Source organism: Mycetomoellerius zeteki, unplaced genomic scaffold, assembly GCF_001594055.1.
Source record: "Mycetomoellerius zeteki isolate Tzet28-1 unplaced genomic scaffold, Tzet1.0 scaffold661, whole genome shotgun sequence".
Lineage (NCBI taxonomy): Eukaryota > Metazoa > Arthropoda > Insecta > Hymenoptera > Formicidae > Mycetomoellerius > Mycetomoellerius zeteki.
The window spans coordinates 20,748-38,183 of NW_017257677.1; the positions used below are offsets into that span (position 1 = coordinate 20,748).

General features: G+C 37.4%; 3 protein-coding genes across 5 annotated transcripts; 1 reads left to right on the forward strand and 2 right to left on the reverse strand.

Moving 5' to 3' along the window:
* The first annotated feature begins 976 nt into the window (after positions 1-976).
* Dsor1 (mitogen-activated protein kinase kinase 1) lies at positions 977-9,096 on the forward strand. 3 transcript variants are annotated; one of them, XM_018457736.1, is made up of 9 exons: positions 977-1,626; positions 2,391-2,616; positions 2,703-2,815; positions 2,993-3,104; positions 6,872-7,048; positions 7,130-7,349; positions 7,453-7,619; positions 7,703-7,825; positions 7,990-9,096. In XM_018457736.1, exons 1-8 carry the CDS (start codon positions 1,511-1,513, stop codon positions 7,817-7,819), a joined length of 1,248 nt encoding a protein of 415 aa, XP_018313238.1. In that variant the 5' UTR covers positions 977-1,510; the 3' UTR covers positions 7,820-7,825; positions 7,990-9,096. The 3 variants fall into 3 exon arrangements, with proteins under 3 accessions (XP_018313238.1, XP_018313237.1, XP_018313236.1); XM_018457735.1 differs by having other exon boundaries at positions 7,987-9,095; XM_018457734.1 differs by having other exon boundaries at positions 7,703-9,094.
* LOC108728916 (sodium/potassium-transporting ATPase subunit alpha) lies at positions 3,187-6,707 on the reverse strand. The gene has a single exon (XM_018457733.1). It carries the CDS (start codon positions 6,640-6,642, stop codon positions 3,529-3,531), a length of 3,114 nt encoding a protein of 1,037 aa, XP_018313235.1. The 5' UTR covers positions 6,643-6,707; the 3' UTR covers positions 3,187-3,528.
* Positions 9,097-11,063: 1,967 nt separating the features above from the next.
* On the reverse strand, positions 11,064-16,376 carry LOC108728918 (uncharacterized F-box/LRR-repeat protein C02F5.7). The gene is given in 8 exon segments (XM_018457737.1): positions 11,064-12,181; positions 12,264-12,540; positions 14,139-14,644; positions 15,236-15,398; positions 15,400-15,514; positions 15,585-15,712; positions 16,066-16,136; positions 16,275-16,376. Coding segments are annotated over 8 exon segments (1,821 nt in total). The 5' UTR covers positions 16,345-16,376; the 3' UTR covers positions 11,064-11,690.
* Between the last annotated feature and the right edge of the window lie 1,060 nt (positions 16,377-17,436).

Consider the following 17,436-nt stretch of genomic DNA (forward strand, 5'->3'; position numbering starts at 1 on the left):
AAGAAATTCAAAAAATAAATTTAACACCGTTTTTTTTAACAGTAAAGGAAGAATATTTCAAATTGGAGATTAAGTAATATCGATCAGTTAAAATAAAAAAACTCGTCTTCATCCATTTTAGTTCTCTTATTGCGTTTATATTTTGTAACTCTGACTATCATTACAAATAAAAAAAGGTTAAGTATAAGTACGAATCTCCTTATATTTCCTAAGAAATAAATGTATATCTATCATGTTTCATTTCTATTTTCATTTATTTTCTGTTTTAAATATAACGTATATTGTGTAGGTCTGTTATTTTTCGAAGGTTCTGAACTTATTGCATCAGTGTATGTACACCAGTTCAGAACTTAAGGCCGCAGCACAGACTCTTGCATAACGCATAGTGCATAAGCGAATCAACTAATCAGAATCTTTCCTTTCCTTCCATTCCATGGAAAAGAAGAATTTCGATTGGTCGATTCCCTTATACACTATGCATTATGCGTTATGCAAGAGTGTGCTGCGGCCATTACAATGGAAAAAGAACAGACCTTATGCAATAAAGTAGAAAAAGAGAAAAGCGGGGAGCACAGACTCTTGCATAACGCATAACACGTAATACATAAGAAAATGTACCAATCAAAGTCCTTCGTTTCCTTCCTTTCCATGAAATAAAAAACTCTGATTGGATGAATTTCTTATGCCTTATGTGTTATGCAAGAGTCTGTGCTCCCCGCTAAAAGGTTACAACAGAGAGAAGAAGTGAGATGGAATATCAATGCCTTGATTGGTTACATACCTCGCTCGCGCATGTGCAGTTCATTTTTATCAACGCGACATCAAAGGTACCGACAGAGAGTTGCGCTACTGTATATACTGTGCTATTGATGTATTCTTTTAGATCTAAAATTCTGATTAGATGAGCTAAAAGAATACACCAATAAGCCCAGCGAGCGCTCACTTAACTGTTGAGTCCGCTGAATGCGCTCATTAGGTGGTGGTACTAGATATGTTCGCTTTTGTGGTTCCCGCGAAGTTTCGCATAACCTTTCTTCTTCGCTTTTCGTGAGTGTTCCACACCCCCTATCGCTTAGGTTAGCGACATATATCATTGTTAACATATACTCGACGATTACCAGGACCTGACGCGTGATAAAAACGTATCTCTTACTGAATAATGAAAACTTTAAATAACAAAGAGATTTGTGATTTGGCAGTTCGTTCTTATTAGCAACGTATACTAAGTATTGAACGAACGTTTCCCTTTATGAATGCATGCGAAGAGAACAAACGATGAATACAACTGCGAGATTCGCGCGAATATTGTGATTCGCGCGAAAATTGCGAAAAATTGACGGACACGGTAAATTTTTTTGTTGTCTCATAGATCTTGCGTTATTCGCTTGAAAGAAAAATGAGATAGATGAGACAGATTAATCTTACATGATCCGCAAGTTCACGTCTGTGTTAAGTGATAATCTCACGTAGTGTTTTCTCTTCAAAATACTTTTAAACGGCCAATCACCAAATGTCAAAAAACAAACTCAACTTAACATTACCACCTGGCTCGATAGAACCAGTACCAGAAGCATCTCCTTCACCGCCGGTTCCGCCTGCGTATCCGGAACCTCCAGAGATGCCTGAGTAAGTCCACGAACAAGGATGTTTTATTATTTTTATGTAATATTATTTTCATGTAATAAAATGTACGTACGTACGTACGTACGTATGTATGTATGTATGTATGTATGTATGTATGTATGTATGTATGTATGTTACACATACACTCTTAACATATATGTAGTACAATGCAATGAAAATTGTTTATAGATATATATATATTAACAATTTACAATCACATTATATATATTAACAGTGTACAATGTTCCTATCTCACTACAGAACTTTGATGTAAAAATCACATAGAACACTTATGCTGATTCTACAATAAGTGGGTAGTCGGAAATTTTAAGTCTTGATCTAAACAGGTGACTATGATTTTTTGCATCTATGAATTGTTAGTTGTACAGTGAGTCGTTTAGCGTTTAACTTGACTAATGGAAAAGAATAAAATCGAATTTGGTCAATCTTAAGAAAATCGGTAGTCTTAGTCATACAAATTGGCTGTTTACCAATTTACTAATAAGACTTAGGATTAGCAACTGTCACCTCATTTTAGAATCAGCTTTATATGAAGTACTTTAAGCAAGCTCTATGTGCTCTATGTTGTAAAACATTTATGACTTTGAAGATTTCAACCTTAATTCATTTTTTATTAATTGAAATAGTTGCGAAATTTTCATAAATTAATTCTTATGAGCTTGTTTGTGTTTGAAAGATTTCTGTCGTTTTGAAATTATTATCTGGAAATTTGTCATCATATAATTATAACACTAAATTTTTTGCAGCGGCATGAGGGACACATTGAATATTGATACTCTTCAAGCAAGACTAGAAGATCTAGAAATGGATGAGGAACAAAAGAAACGACTAGAGAGCTTTCTGGGACAAAAAGAAAAAGTTGGAGAACTATGCGGCGAAGATTTTGAAAAGTTAGGTGAATTAGGTTCGGGGAATGGTGGCGTTGTTACAAAAGTCAAACATAAAAAATATGGTCTTATAATGGCAATGAAGGTAAATGATTGTATACTTAATCATTATATATAGATTCAGAGACATTTACAATGTACTCATTAGCATTTTGGTCCCAAATTTTTCAGCAAATACGCTTGGAAGTGAAGCCACCTATCAAGAAGCAAATAATTAGAGAATTAAAAGTTCTTCATGAATGTAACTTTGCACATATAGTTGGATTTTATGGCGCTTTTTGCAGGTAAACTTTTAAAAATTGTTTACATTTTAACAGGATTGTTCCTTGTGACACATTTGCTTACATGCATATATAATGTTACACATGCACGCGGGTGTGCGTATGTGCGTGCACACACAGAGTCTCTGATATAGTGCTAAATCTGCTACAGCAGCTATATATGTATACTATCTCTTTCAGTGGGGGAGAAATTTGTATATGTATGGAATATATGGATGGTGGATCGTTAGACCTAATAATGAAAAAAGCGGGACGAATTCCAGAATCCATGATAAGTACAATCACATGTGCTGTAAGTCAGTCTTTTATTATTGATATAAATAAAGAGGAAAAGAGAAAAACAGGATCTCGCAGTTAGGATAAATTCTGTCGTGATAACGATTGCTTTTTTTTCAATTAATAATAATAAATTGTAGTAATAAATATAACAGTTATCTCTGATCGACTGATCGTAATAAAACGCCTGAAACATGAGATATCCATAGAGAGACAGGTAACGACACGTCTGTAACGAATCGTTACGAGTAATACGAGTTACTTTCCATAGAGCAGAAATATCCGAAATACATTAGAAGGATATTCTAAAGATATCACATACCCCAAATATGTCTTTAAGATATCTCTATGATGTATTTTGATCACATCTGCTGTGTGGGTTGGTGGATGGTTTTCTGCGTGCGTAACAGTGCATCCTCTCTGTGGAAGAAAAAATAGTTTCAATAGTACGTTTCTCTTTCCATAATTCCACCTGGAAAGAGACGAATACATAAACGTCTCAATTCGTCGTAGATCCAAAGAAATGCACCGAGTGGCAAACAAGGCCAGTACCAGTAAGCTAACAGTGGCATAGTCTTCAACACGTATTCCGTGCCTGGAACATAAAGCAAGAGCCCTGTTAGAATAACTTCGAAAACGAATGAAAAATTGACAAACCAGTTGCTCATTCCTTGTTGAAAGATGGAATTGCACCTGGTTTTACACATGACCAGATCTATCATTTGAGTTATGACGATGGAAAGAAAATATCCGCTTTGCGCTTCCATCAAGAGATTCATTCTGTTTTTGTAGGTCCATGTTTGGCCCCAGGAATCTTGTAGATCATTTATGGATGGGTTCTCCCATTCTAGTCGTAAACCTAACAAACGATCGGGCATAAAGCCATTCATCATAAGCACCATGAAGTAAGTGTAAAATCCAGCGAACGCCTGCGTCATTCCTATCTGGCCGTAGGTGATGGATATCAAACGCTTGTTTACCAGCTTGTCGTACTGTGGGTTTCTCGGCGCCCGGCGCATTATATCGGACTCGGCCTTCTCGTAGGCCAGAGCAATCGCAGGGACCACGTCAGTGCCGACGTCTATACAGATGACCAGTTCAATAACCAATGGTAGAGGAATCGCGAATAATAGGCCGCTCAACATGGGCAACATCTCCGGCACACTCGACGTTAACGTGTACGCAATCGACTTCTTCAAATTGTCGAATATCAGACGACCCTCCTCAACGCCGGTCACGATCGACGCAAAGTTGTCGTCCATGAGTATCATATCCGCAGCGTTCTTGGCAACGTCGGAGCCCGCAATCCCCATCGCTACTCCTATGTCGGCTTTCCGCAATGCCGGTGAATCGTTGACACCATCGCCGGTGACCGCGACGATCTCTCCCAGCCGTTGGCAACTCTCGACAATCAACAGCTTTTGCTGTGGCGACGTCCTCGCGAACACGATTTCCTCGTAACGGCGTATAACGTTGTCCAGCTCGCTTGCATTCATGTTCCTCAATTCGGCACCGGTAATTACGATCGCGCCGGCATCGACCGCGGAATCGGTCATTTGCGTGTAAGACTTGTTTTGCAGAATCGCTCGTTCGTAACGAGTTTCGTGACCTTCACTTATAATACCCACCTTCTTGGCAATCGCCATCGCCGTCACCGGATGATCACCCGTCACCATGATCACTTTTATACCGGCGGTACGGCACTTGTGTACCGCCTCGGGCACACCAGGCCTCGGGGGATCCTGCAGACTTATCAGTCCCACGAATCTATATCCCTTGACAGGAAAGTTATAAGACGCGGGCGAGTCGGTATCAAACTTGTAATTTGGTCCGTACATATTGGTGGGCAGATGCAGATCGCAGTACGCTAGAACTCGCTCACCGAGGTAACCCAGTTCGGTGCAAGCACGGCGAGATACCGCATGATCGTTGGCGGTCATCTCTTCCGTTTCCCCGGTCGCCGTCAATATCGTTGTACAATTTTCCATAATCACCTCTGGTGCGCCCTTCAATATCATCGTATAACCATTAGTGTCTCGGTGTATCGACATTTGATACTTGGTTATGGAGCTGAAGGGGATCTCGGCAACTTTCGGATGTACCCCGCGATATCTCTGCGTAGAATGAATGTGCTCGCAGAATTTGAGGATACCGGTCTCGGATGCGTCACCGATAATTTCGCGCTCCTCGATCGGTGCCAGCATGAAGGACTCTGCAGTGAACTCAGCACGCAAACAGAGGGTGGCAGCTCGTAGCATCACGTCAAAAGCTGGCTTCTCTAATAGCAAATCCCTCTCGACGCCAATTCTCTCGCCCGGTGGAAAGTTATACCTGGTGTGACCGAACCACAAATTAGACACAGACATCTTGTTCTGCGTGAGTGTGCCCGTTTTGTCGGAACAGATCGCCGATGTCGAGCCTAGAGTCTCGACCGCCTCCAGGTTCTTCACCAAACAGTTCTTGCTCGCCATTTTCTGAGCGGTCAGTGTCAAAACTGTCGTTACGGTCACCAGCAGTACCTCGGGCACGTTGGCGATAACTATGCCGAGTAGATAGATAAACGCCCGTACGAGACTGGGCTCAATCAGCAGTGACAGAGCGAAGAATGCCAGGCCGCACAGAACGGCCACAATAGTGATAATCTCGACGAAATGCCTAATCTCCTTAGCGATTGGCGTCTCGGTTTTGACGAGGTGCGACGTGAGACCGGCCAAACGGCCTATCATAGTACAGTCACCCGTGGCGATCACGATTCCTTTGCCGTCACCCGCGACAGCAAATGACGTGGAAAAGGCCATGTTGGAGGACTCGAGAGGATTTCTGTCGGTTGGATAATTGGTGCGCGCCACCGGTTCGCTCTCGCCAGTTATGCTCGAGTTCTCAACTCTGAGCCCGTGACACTCGATTATTCTGACGTCGGCTGGTATCTTATCGCCCATGTGTATCTCTATCAGATCTCCCAAGACTAGCTCTTCTGTACCCAGGCGCAGTTTTGCACCGTCGCGGATCACGGTAGCGAAAGTGGGCACCATCTTTTTGAAGGACTCCATCACTTTAATATTCTTACTCTCCTGTATGTACGCAAACACCCCCGAGATGATGCATATCATAACGATGATTATTCCTAGCCATGCGATACCGATGTCATCCTCGTGCATGAAATGAGTGACTGCGTACAGGATGAAACATAGAATCGCGCAGACCCAGAGTAATGCGGCGAATCCGTGGAACATACATTTAAAGAATTTGATGTATTCTGGCGTGATCTTGGGCGGTGACAAGGCGTTTGGTCCATCTCGTTCCCTGGTTTTGCGCGCCTGCTCGTTCGTCAGGCCCGTTTCCGCGTTTGTGCCCAACCTCTCGCACAAAATCTCCAGTGTTATCACATGATCGATGGTCTCCAATTCCTGATGCAATTCTTGTATCTCCTCTTCGGTCAGCTTCTTCTTATGTAGGTGTATGGTGGATGCGCGAATCGGTTGATGCGAGATAGAAGACACGCGAGTCGGCTGCTGCATAATGATGATTTGTTGCGTCTTCGAACTGCCCTGCATTTTTTAACGCGACAAACATTTTTGATATCGAAACGTTTTTATATGATTGACGCAAAAAACGTACCTCTACCTCTTTTCCTGTTTTTTCTTTTTTTCCTTCTTTTATAATTATAATTATAATAATTATAACCACATCATTCCATTGCCAACTTTTCGCATCGTGCCAATTTTGTTCGTTTTTTTTTTTGTTTATGATATGTTGTTGCAAACTTTTGTTTCTCCTTTACAGGTTCTGAAAGGTTTAACTTATTTACGAGATAAACACGCCATAATGCATCGAGATGTAAAACCAAGCAACATCTTGGTAAACAGCGCGGGTGAAATCAAGCTCTGCGATTTTGGCGTTTCTGGACAACTGATCGATTCGATGGCTCATTCGTTCGTCGGCACACGAAGTTATATGTCGGTAAGCTTGGCGTGGATTATACGCTCGTGATATTACGTGTGTCAATATGCCCCGAGCGTATCTTATATCGAGCGTTTTCAGCCAGAAAGACTCCAAGGATCACATTATTCAGTGCAAAGCGACATTTGGTCGCTCGGTGTATCACTCGTGGAAATGGCGATTGGGATGTATCCTATTCCACCGCCGGATGATAAGCTTTTAGCTTCTATATTTGGTTCGGAATGGATGCAACACGCTGGGGAGAATCCGACAACAGTTAGCGAATCCTCCACGCCGCCTCCACGACCACCGACGAGACGTTGTCAGTACTTGCATGAGCGTTCATTCGTTTATTCGCCTTTTCTTCATCATGAAAAAAAGTTGTGTTCTTGAATATTAATCGACTTGATTCTTTATTATCGTAGGCACGCACACTCCTAAGCCGTTAGCGGTATTCGAGCTGTTAGAATTGATAGTCAATGAACCACCGCCAAGACTGCCATCCGGATTATTCAGCAACGCTTTCATAGATTTCATTGATCGGTGTTTAAAGAGGAACCCAAATGATAGAGCAGATTTAAAAACGTTAACGGTATGTTTTACTCGAATAAAAAATATTGATAGTTTGACAGAAAGGAAAACGGAAAAATTTTATTTTCTGATGGTGTGTTTCAGAATCATGAGTGGATAAGGAAAGCTGAATCAGAAAACGTAGATCTCGCTGGATGGGTATGTCGTACTATGGACCTAGAGCCGTCTACGCCAACACACTTATCGACCGTGCAATCCTGAATAAATGTAACTCTTACATACTTGACTACGTATATTCGCGTTCAGTACTCCTAAGTTACGCCTTGGTTCATCTAGGTTTTCATTCGACCAAACAGTGGCGTATATATCTCTCATGTTCCCTCCTCTAGCAATATCTTTTTACGAAATTAATACATCTACGTTTTTAGTAGGTGCGCCAAGTCCGTTGACTGTATCAAATGAACATCGTGTCACTGTTGACTGTTGAGTGCGTTACGCAAATGATTACTCAGATTTTACTTATGAAAGCAGTCATAAGGAATTCGATTGATATCACATTGTTATGCATCTTGGTCATTTTCTTGATTTTTACAGGGAGAAACGACTACATTGTAATACGTGTAATAATTCGTCAAGTATCACCATGATGTATAGGAAACATTTGTCTTGCGGATCGGATGCGTCGTGTTTCGCTCGGACTTTGCTTGTCCAAATAATTTACACGCACAGCACGCCACTGTGCCAAATATTAATTTCATTCACAAGATTCACTTTACGTGTTCGTCTTATGCTTCTGTTAAAAGTATGTAAGATGACACACAAATTGCAATATAAGTTTATTATTAGATTCATGGGCAAATTGTGTTCCCCATGATATGATATTAGGATGCGCGAATGAGCATTAAACCTACGAACATCATTTGAGAAAATTAATTAGTTACTTGTATAAGATTTGTACCTGACATCCATAGAAATGTTATTTACACGATCAAAAATTTCATCTTTAATCATGTTAAACCGTTGTTTTTGTATCAGTGCATAACTTTGATTAAACACGCGGTTGCTGTCTTTATTTTCAATCACTCGCACGCGCGTTGTGCATACCACATACGAATTAACACATGTCTTTAATTTTAATCGTATGCGCGCACGCACATCTCACCACGCACGCACGCGCACGCACGCGCGCGCGCGCGCACACACACACACACACACACACACACACACACACACACACCCACACACACCCCATAGAAACACAAAACGCAAACACACGCGCTTTTTACACTATATAGTATAGTAATAGTAATCATTTTCAAAAAAGGCAATTTAGAGAGAATATTTTGATAATATAATTCAAGTCTTTAAAATTAATTCGCTTTCGATTATAAAAAGTCTTGCAAATTTATTAACATTAATATATAAACTCACATTTAATAGACTATTATGTACATTTAAGATGTAAAAGACCAACTATCATCGCATAATCAATCCTTCAATGACAAACATACAAAGTAAAAAAAACTTGTCTCATTTTTCACATAATTGTAATTTACATTACGAATAATGAAATATTCATAACATGGTTTGAGTTATTTATATACTCGATAGGATTTAAAATATTACGTTATGAATTCTTTCGCTGCAAAATATATGTGCATACAGTGAGTGATATTCTCGATTCCTTCCTAGTGCTAAATGTGCGATAAAGACTGGATTTATTGTCGGTATTTCACATTAATTTAAAAATATAAAATGCATGATAGTAGTTATAGAATGAAGTATCTCACATTATTATTTGTTGATGAATAATAAAAATGAAAAACATATATATATACATAGGTATAGGTCTATTTTCTTCATTGCTATTATCCATCAACAATTCATATCCAAATGTGTGTCTGTGTGTGCGTGCGTATGCGCATGCGTGCATATATACATGACCCAACTGCAACAAAAGGATTGATCTTTTGTATAACCAATTGCATGTCAAATCTTATTGTGCAATTTTTATGAAAAATGTCTTGCCATTTTACGGCAAGTTATTAATGGCCAACTTGTGTGAAATTTACGAATATTTGAAAAATTAAATTATCGTTGAATTTCTCTTCATTTCAATATTGTCTTATTATCACTTTGTATGCGTCATTATATGTAAATTATTGTAATTTTCCGCTATTTAAACAGATATTCAATTATGCAATGCTTATTTAACGGTTATGTTATTATTGGTATAAAAGTTGACAGACTGGACATATTTCATCATAGGGAATGTATACTATTACATAAACAGTGCAATAGGAAATCGTTATGAGGAAACACGAATAGATTGCGAATATGCTAAATATTAAGTGCATTCCGTTTCATGCACGATGTATCATTTTATCCTTGTTCATTGAATATTAAAAAAAGATAAAATGATACATCATGCGCATCATACATGAAACGGAACGCACCCATTATGATCGATTTGTCGTTCGTTGAAATGTCTTATGCAGAATATTATATTTTGTAGATGTAATCTACAAGTTAGTCTCGTATTACATGTAATAACTGTCTCAGAGTTGGCTAAAAAATCACCGGATTGAAGTATTACGAGTATCATATTGTAATACTTGTGTGCCGTTGTGAGATACTTCTCCATGTGTGTATGTGTATCTGCAAGAGCGTAAGACGCTCAAGAATTAAAATCATGTTACGTTTATATCGCGATTAATACAATAATATATAATAGTAAGGATATATATATATATATAAAACGCATATAATGCATATATTGTTGTAAAATGGTTTCTATTATCTATCATAGGAAGACAATATACACGATTAAAAGTTATCCATGAAAAGATCGTGTCGTAAAGTGTATGGAAATGCCAATATAATTTAGCAATTTTATCAAGCGACGATTCATAATTTTGCGCAAAAAGTTCGTAATTCCTAGCACTTATTAAAATATGTGCACATTCCTTGTTGCATATACATATGTGCATAAAATAATTGCAGTTGTATTGATTCATTGTCTAAACGTTATTAATTATAAATACAATAAAATCATCGATGTTGTAATTCCATACTCGATATCTGAAAACCCAAGTGTACAACTATATGTAATAATGATATATTGAGAATGAAGAGAGTAAGAAGGAATGAGAATAAATTGTTCCCTAAGAAAAAATCAGATATACAGGTATGTATAATGAAACTGGTATCAATTTATAGTACATCAAATTTACGTTTGCAGAACTTTATTCTATTGCACTTTATTATCGCGTAATATAACAAATTTAGTATAATATATGTACAATGTGTGTGTGCGTGTGTGGGTGTGTGTGTGTGTGTGTGTGTGTGTGTGTGTGTGTGTGTGTGTGTGATGGGTGTGTGGGTGTGTGTGTGAGCGCGCATGCGTATGCGTGCATGTGTAAATGTATTGCACTTTATTATCGCATAATATAATGAAATTTAAAAAAAATATATATACATATCGTGTGTGTATTCATTAATTTGGTTGTAGCGTTATATATTCATAGGAATAAGTATATGTAAAGTCAATCATTATTAGTAACAAGATATGCAAAATCTTATGTCTATTCTACAATAGTCGTAAGTGTAGTTGTAAATGGTTGTAGTAAGAATTGATCAATCAAGTCAAATATGAGAATATTCGACTGTGGTTGGTCAATTCTTACAACTACACTTACGACTATTGTGAAACAAACATTATGCCTGTTGTACAATAGCCGTAAGCATAATTGTAAGCGTGGTTGTAGTTGTAAGAATTGATTAATCACAGTCAAATATGAAAAGAATATGTGACTGTGATTGGTCAATTTTTACAATTACAACCACTTATAACTATATGCTTACGCAATTATAAAATAGGCATTAAAAACCTCAATGACGATAAATGCTGAAGCCGGCGGGACACGATGCTTTTTTCCCTGCTGAATTACATTCTTGACACCATATTGACTGTGATGCTGCAATGCATTGTCAGCATCGCAGCCAATACAATGGTAAGATTCTAATCCAGCTAGAAATCCATTGTAGAAAAAATCGGTTAGAATCATGGAAAATTGTGATACAAATATTCTTAAGAATCCGAATCAGTATACCACTAATGACCTAATTCTCTCTAGTCGGAATATTCTGTATAATCGGAATATTCCGTATAATCTGAATCTTCATCGTGCCAAGATTCCAGATCGTCCACGAGATACATAGTAGACACACTACTAAGATCAGACAAATCAACATTAACTATATGCAATAGTGGAGGTAATCTCTCTAAACCAAAGAGATCGAAAATTGCTGTTCCCCCAATTATCATCTTCAACATCACATTATTAGTTCGACTGCTACAAGCATCTTTAGCAACCTCGAGGGTGGAGTCCTTGATATATCTGCATCCGGAGAGATCTAACAATTTTAATTGGGGCGAGGACTTTATGAGCATTGTTATGCCCCGATCACTAAATGGACATCTTCGGCACTCCAATTCTTTCAAGCCACACATGTTTTTTAAACCTTCGTCAGTAACTTGATGTATATAACTGACGATCAATTTTTCTAGCCTTACTAACGTAGCAATAGCCGCTAATCCAGCATCACTCACATTACAGCAACCTGTTGGATATGTAAGATATAATTGAAAAATGACAAATATAAAAAAGTATACATACACATATGTATTACGATTGCAATTTACCTGTAATGTCTACGTTGGTAAGCTGCTGACAATGTTGTACTAAATCAGTAAGGAAATCATCCGATACTTTAGGATTATACGTGATTTTTAAATCGTGCAGATTGACAAGGTGGACTAAATATAACATGTCCGCTGTTTGTGCAGAGGGAAAGTTTCCATTAAGCTCCAATATTCTAAGATTTTTACAATGTTGACCGATAATTTCCAACGTATGTTTAGCTATGCCGACACATTCGTTTATTGCAAGATGTGTCAAATTTTCAAGTTTCCTCAGAGCCTGCACATGACATGATATTAATTGGGTGCTGACTCACAAGGGAAGTTTCACAACTGTCCGGAACCGATTTGATTCTCCATGAAATATGTTGTTAAACATGAAAATCTAAGAGACACGTATTTTTTTATACATTTTACCCCTTAAATATGAATTAGCGCACGTATAAAAAAAATACGTGTCTCTTAGATTTTCATGTTTAACAACATATTTCATGGAGAATCAAATCGGTTCCGGACAGTTGTGAAACTTCCCTTGTCAGTATCATAACCATTCACTGACCGTTTAATGAGCTCATATATCAAGGCATATGTTTGTCATGTTTGGTCTGCATATGCACGCACACGTGTGAACAGTTGCAGTACTGAATTGTAACATATGCAGGGAATGGAAATAACTCGTTACTTGTAACAAAGTTACAGTTACAAGTTACTTTTCTTGGTAGCTTACTGGTAACTGCATTACTATTCTTTTTTGGTAATTATAACGGTAACGAATTTTAGTTATTTTTTGTATTTTGAACCTAATATATTTATGACATAATTTTCGTTTATTCAATCTTTAGTCTTTAGATATAGTATTCATGATTTGTTCTGATTTCAAGACCATTTTAATGTCTTAAAATGTTAATATGCCTCTGTGATTAGTTCATTTATTAATAAATTTAAGATAACTTATTGTTTTTAAAAAGAGAAATTTTCATCCGAGCTTAATTTTTGTGCGTAATATATTAGAATAAATTTGTATATATAACATGAAATTCTGCAAATTGCGCGCCAATAAAATTTTCTATCTTTAAAATGCAATCCTAATTAAAACTGGAATAGTAATATAACAAATTAAATTTACAAGTAATTTAATGTCATATTTAAGTTGATAAGCATCTTAAAGTACTATGAAAAATTTATTGTGAAAAATATCAGCCGAATAGCGTTTCAAGATTGAAAATTTAATTGGTGTGTATAGATTGCATAATTGGATATGTGTTGTATTCACTTAAATATTAAGACTTGGCTCTCTGCTATGTAAAGCTTTATTTTTATTAGTTTTTCCTTAAAAAGCATAACAATTTTATAAACCTAAAAACTGTAAAATATGTGACAAACTGAGATATTTATCATACAGAAGTATAAAGTGATTTCTGAAATACTTAGCTGCAGCGCCCCTGCAGTGTTTTTGATAGCTGAGAAATATACCATTATTTCAAGAATCATTATATACTTCTATGCGATACGTCGGACAAATATCTCGCAGTTCGCCGCATATCTTACAGGTTTCAGAATTACGAAATTATTTTTAAGAAAAAACTGAAAAATAAAGCTAGTGTCATTGTTATATATTGCTTTTATCAATATTTAAGCAAAAAATATTGCAAAAGTATATTGTTTAGACTGATTATATTTTAGCACTTATTTTAAACTGATTTTAAAAAATAACGAAAAAGTAATGAATAGTTACGTTTTAAGTAACGGTAACTGTACCGAGTTACTTTTAAAAATCAGTAATTAGTAACGATAACTTGTTACTTTTAAAAAGTAACTTTCCATTCTCTGACCACATGTATCCCATTGTGATTAATTAGCAAAAAAGAATTGATTTACCATTGAAAGATGATTGTCCTGAAGATAGTCGCAGCGGTCTAATATAATTGTATGCATAATTTGCTCTGGCAAGCATAATAAGGATTTACCCAAAATATTATTTCTGGTTATCACAAGACACTCCAAATTTTGGTTTAGCTTAAAGAGATACTTTAATTCATTATCACAACTGTAGGTGGATGGTCCTAAACAAAACTTGATTATGTTTCTACAGTTATTTGCTAATGTACGTATACCTGATGCGCAAACTGTTAATGCAGTAATATTGATACATGTAAGATTAGGACAAAATTTTCCAATAATAGTCAATGTGCTTTGACTTAAATAATGAAGTGGCTCATCTAGGTCTATTCGCGTTAAGAATCTGCCACATTTCAGCAATATTTTACGAAGTAAAGCTGTATGAATCATATGGGTGTGTGAGAAACCCCATGTAGAAGGTGAGAGATCCAATGTTTTTATCATATGCCATGAATCTTGGCTTAAATCTCTCCAGCGTTTGCAAACTGTAAATATAACGGTGAAACAATGTACAAAAATCCTAGTCCATCTCCTAGTACAGAAAAGTAAAGAAATACAATCTGTCACAGGTATAAAATTTTTGGTAATTATTTAGAATACGGACCTCATCTCCAATGTTGATGAAATTGGGCTCATTCAACGCGTTTTTACTCAAAATGAAAGAATCTGGCAAAAAAATGCGGCGGTCGACCTCGTAAACCGAGATATCAAGCGTTAAAGTTCGAGATTTTAGAGGTTAAGATATCTGTCATCGCGACTCGAGCTATTGCGCTCGCTTTGGCGCTCACAGCGCTTGTAAGCATCAATTGTCCTTGTTTAATACTTAAAAATAACAAGGAAACGACACTTAAAGCGTCGTGGGCATCAAAATGAACACAGCCTCGATATAACGCTATGTATACATTCTGCTTTAATTGCACAAATTCACTTCTTTAAAAACAAATTCTTTGCTTCACACAAACACAAATTCACTGCTTTAAAAACACAAATTCACTGCTTCCAATTTCATCAAAATCGGAGATGAGACCCGTATTCTAAATAATTACCAAATCTTTAATGCTTGTGCTTAAACTCACCTATTTCTATACGAACTCTGTCTACTATTGGCAAAAATAGGAAGATATGTCTTAAACAATCGTCATTCAGCATATGGATGGATACATTTTCGGTATCATTTTGCAGATACTTGTGATTTGTAACGTATTGTTCCTTTCTTTCAGAAATTTTGTTCAACTCTTTATACATTATACAATCTCTGTTCCATACTGTCAGGTTGATGCCAAGAATCTGCAGCCATCACTCTTAAATCTCTGTTATGCAATCGTATTCGTTTCCTACTCCCATCTCGCATCGCTCTACAAACAATTGGTTACAAACCACCACTGTTTGTCAGTTATTTGCTAATACAGCCTCCTTGAAACTTACGTTATTGCATCTGCCACTTTGGTAAACGTGACGAACGCATAGTTGCTTTTTCCATGATTTCTACGTAAATAGCAACTCTCAACATTTCCATACATAGAAAAGTAATCACGTAAATCCTTGAAAGTTGTCTGGAATAAAATTCGTCAGACAAATCAAACAAATACAGTACAATTGTATTAGTGGGTTGTCAAAATGTTAAGATCCTTACTGCATTAAGTATCATCTACCATATGCTCTTTGTTTCCTGTTGCTTTTTACCACTTTTTATTTCTTTCCTTTTTGCCTCTTATCCATTTTTTTCGCTTTCTGTCACTCCAGATAGAAGTTGACAAACTTTGGAAGAGACAAGACATAACATGTGAAAAATAACGTGATTGCTGAAAAAAAAAACGGTCGCAAAAAAGGAAAAAGGCACGAGGTGAAAAGTAATAAACAGGAAGCATAGAACACATAGTTTTGGCTTAAAAATTGAGAAACAAACCCTTTCAGCCAAATTACTGATGAACAATTTTCGTATCGGTACGCCGTCTATCATTTCCGAACTTAAGCAATCTAGAGCGAAAGAACAGACACGTGAAACTTGTTAGCCAGAAACTTGTTACCCTTGTTCTTTTCGTTTTTGTTGACGATTCAACGCGAATATAAATGCATACGTGACATAAATGCAAATGTAAAATTTAGGACACTTACCGTCTGATACGACTAAACCTATGTAACGAAGCATTTCAGCATAATCCAATTCTAAAGTATCGTTCATCATTGATTTGATTTCTATTTCCTTCTTATTCTTCTTCTTACTGTGTTAGCCAGGCAACCAACTGGTTAAAACTAGGCCACTGAGGTCTGCGTTGCTAGTTATAAGTCGCGATAAAGTTGTCATTCTGATATAGTGATAAACGAAAGCGGTAACGCCCCAGCATCCAGACGCCTGCTGCCACCCATCGGTATACCGCGCGCCAAAGGAGTGAAGGAGGGGGGACAAGTACGATATTTAAATTTAGAAAAAAAGCTCATTGGCCTTCATATAGGCCAGGAGCAGACGACTTGTTTCTTTGACTATATAATATGGACGCCAGCAGCAACTTCAGACTTGTTATCAAGATGTGTCGCGCCCCCATCGACCAATTGAGGAATGCGTGAACTAACGTCACAGCTGATAGGGCACATGACACCTTTGAACGTGCTTCTTTGACTGTAGTCAAAGGCTACGGTCCACTTGCTTCTTTCAAATGCTCTGAACGCTACGCTCCAAACGCTACGCTCCGATTGGTCCATTACTGTCCCGAATGCTACAATTGCTACGTAAACGCTCCAGCCAACCCACCTCCCGAGATGAGGTAGTTGGAGCGAAGTGGGAGCGAAAACGATGATGTATTGATGACGTATCAGGGTTGCTGGGAGCGTTCCGAAGCGTCAAATGGACCAGTCATGTTAGTGCTACAAATACTCTGTAGCGTTTGAAGCGCTAAGTGGACCGCAGCCAAAGACTTGCTCAGAGCAGCTCAGAGTTCCAAGACATTCCAAGACTGAAACTATTCGTGACCAAAAAAAATCGAGATGGTTGCATATTGCTTCGTCGAAGGCTGCATTTCAAGCAAATATAAAGGGAAATCCGAGAAACATAAATGTATTGCGCCTATGTATAGGTAAGTTACAATTAATCTTAAATATATATACAGGGTGGGGAAAAAGTATGGAAGCAAACAATTATTTCCGAAACTATTCATTTTTCGACAAAATGTCTTAGACATAATTTTTATGGTATGAAAAGATGTATTATGTGGCATAGACGGCATGACCTTGAAATGACCCTTACGAGCTGCATACAAATAACGTAAAAAATTTCAAATGG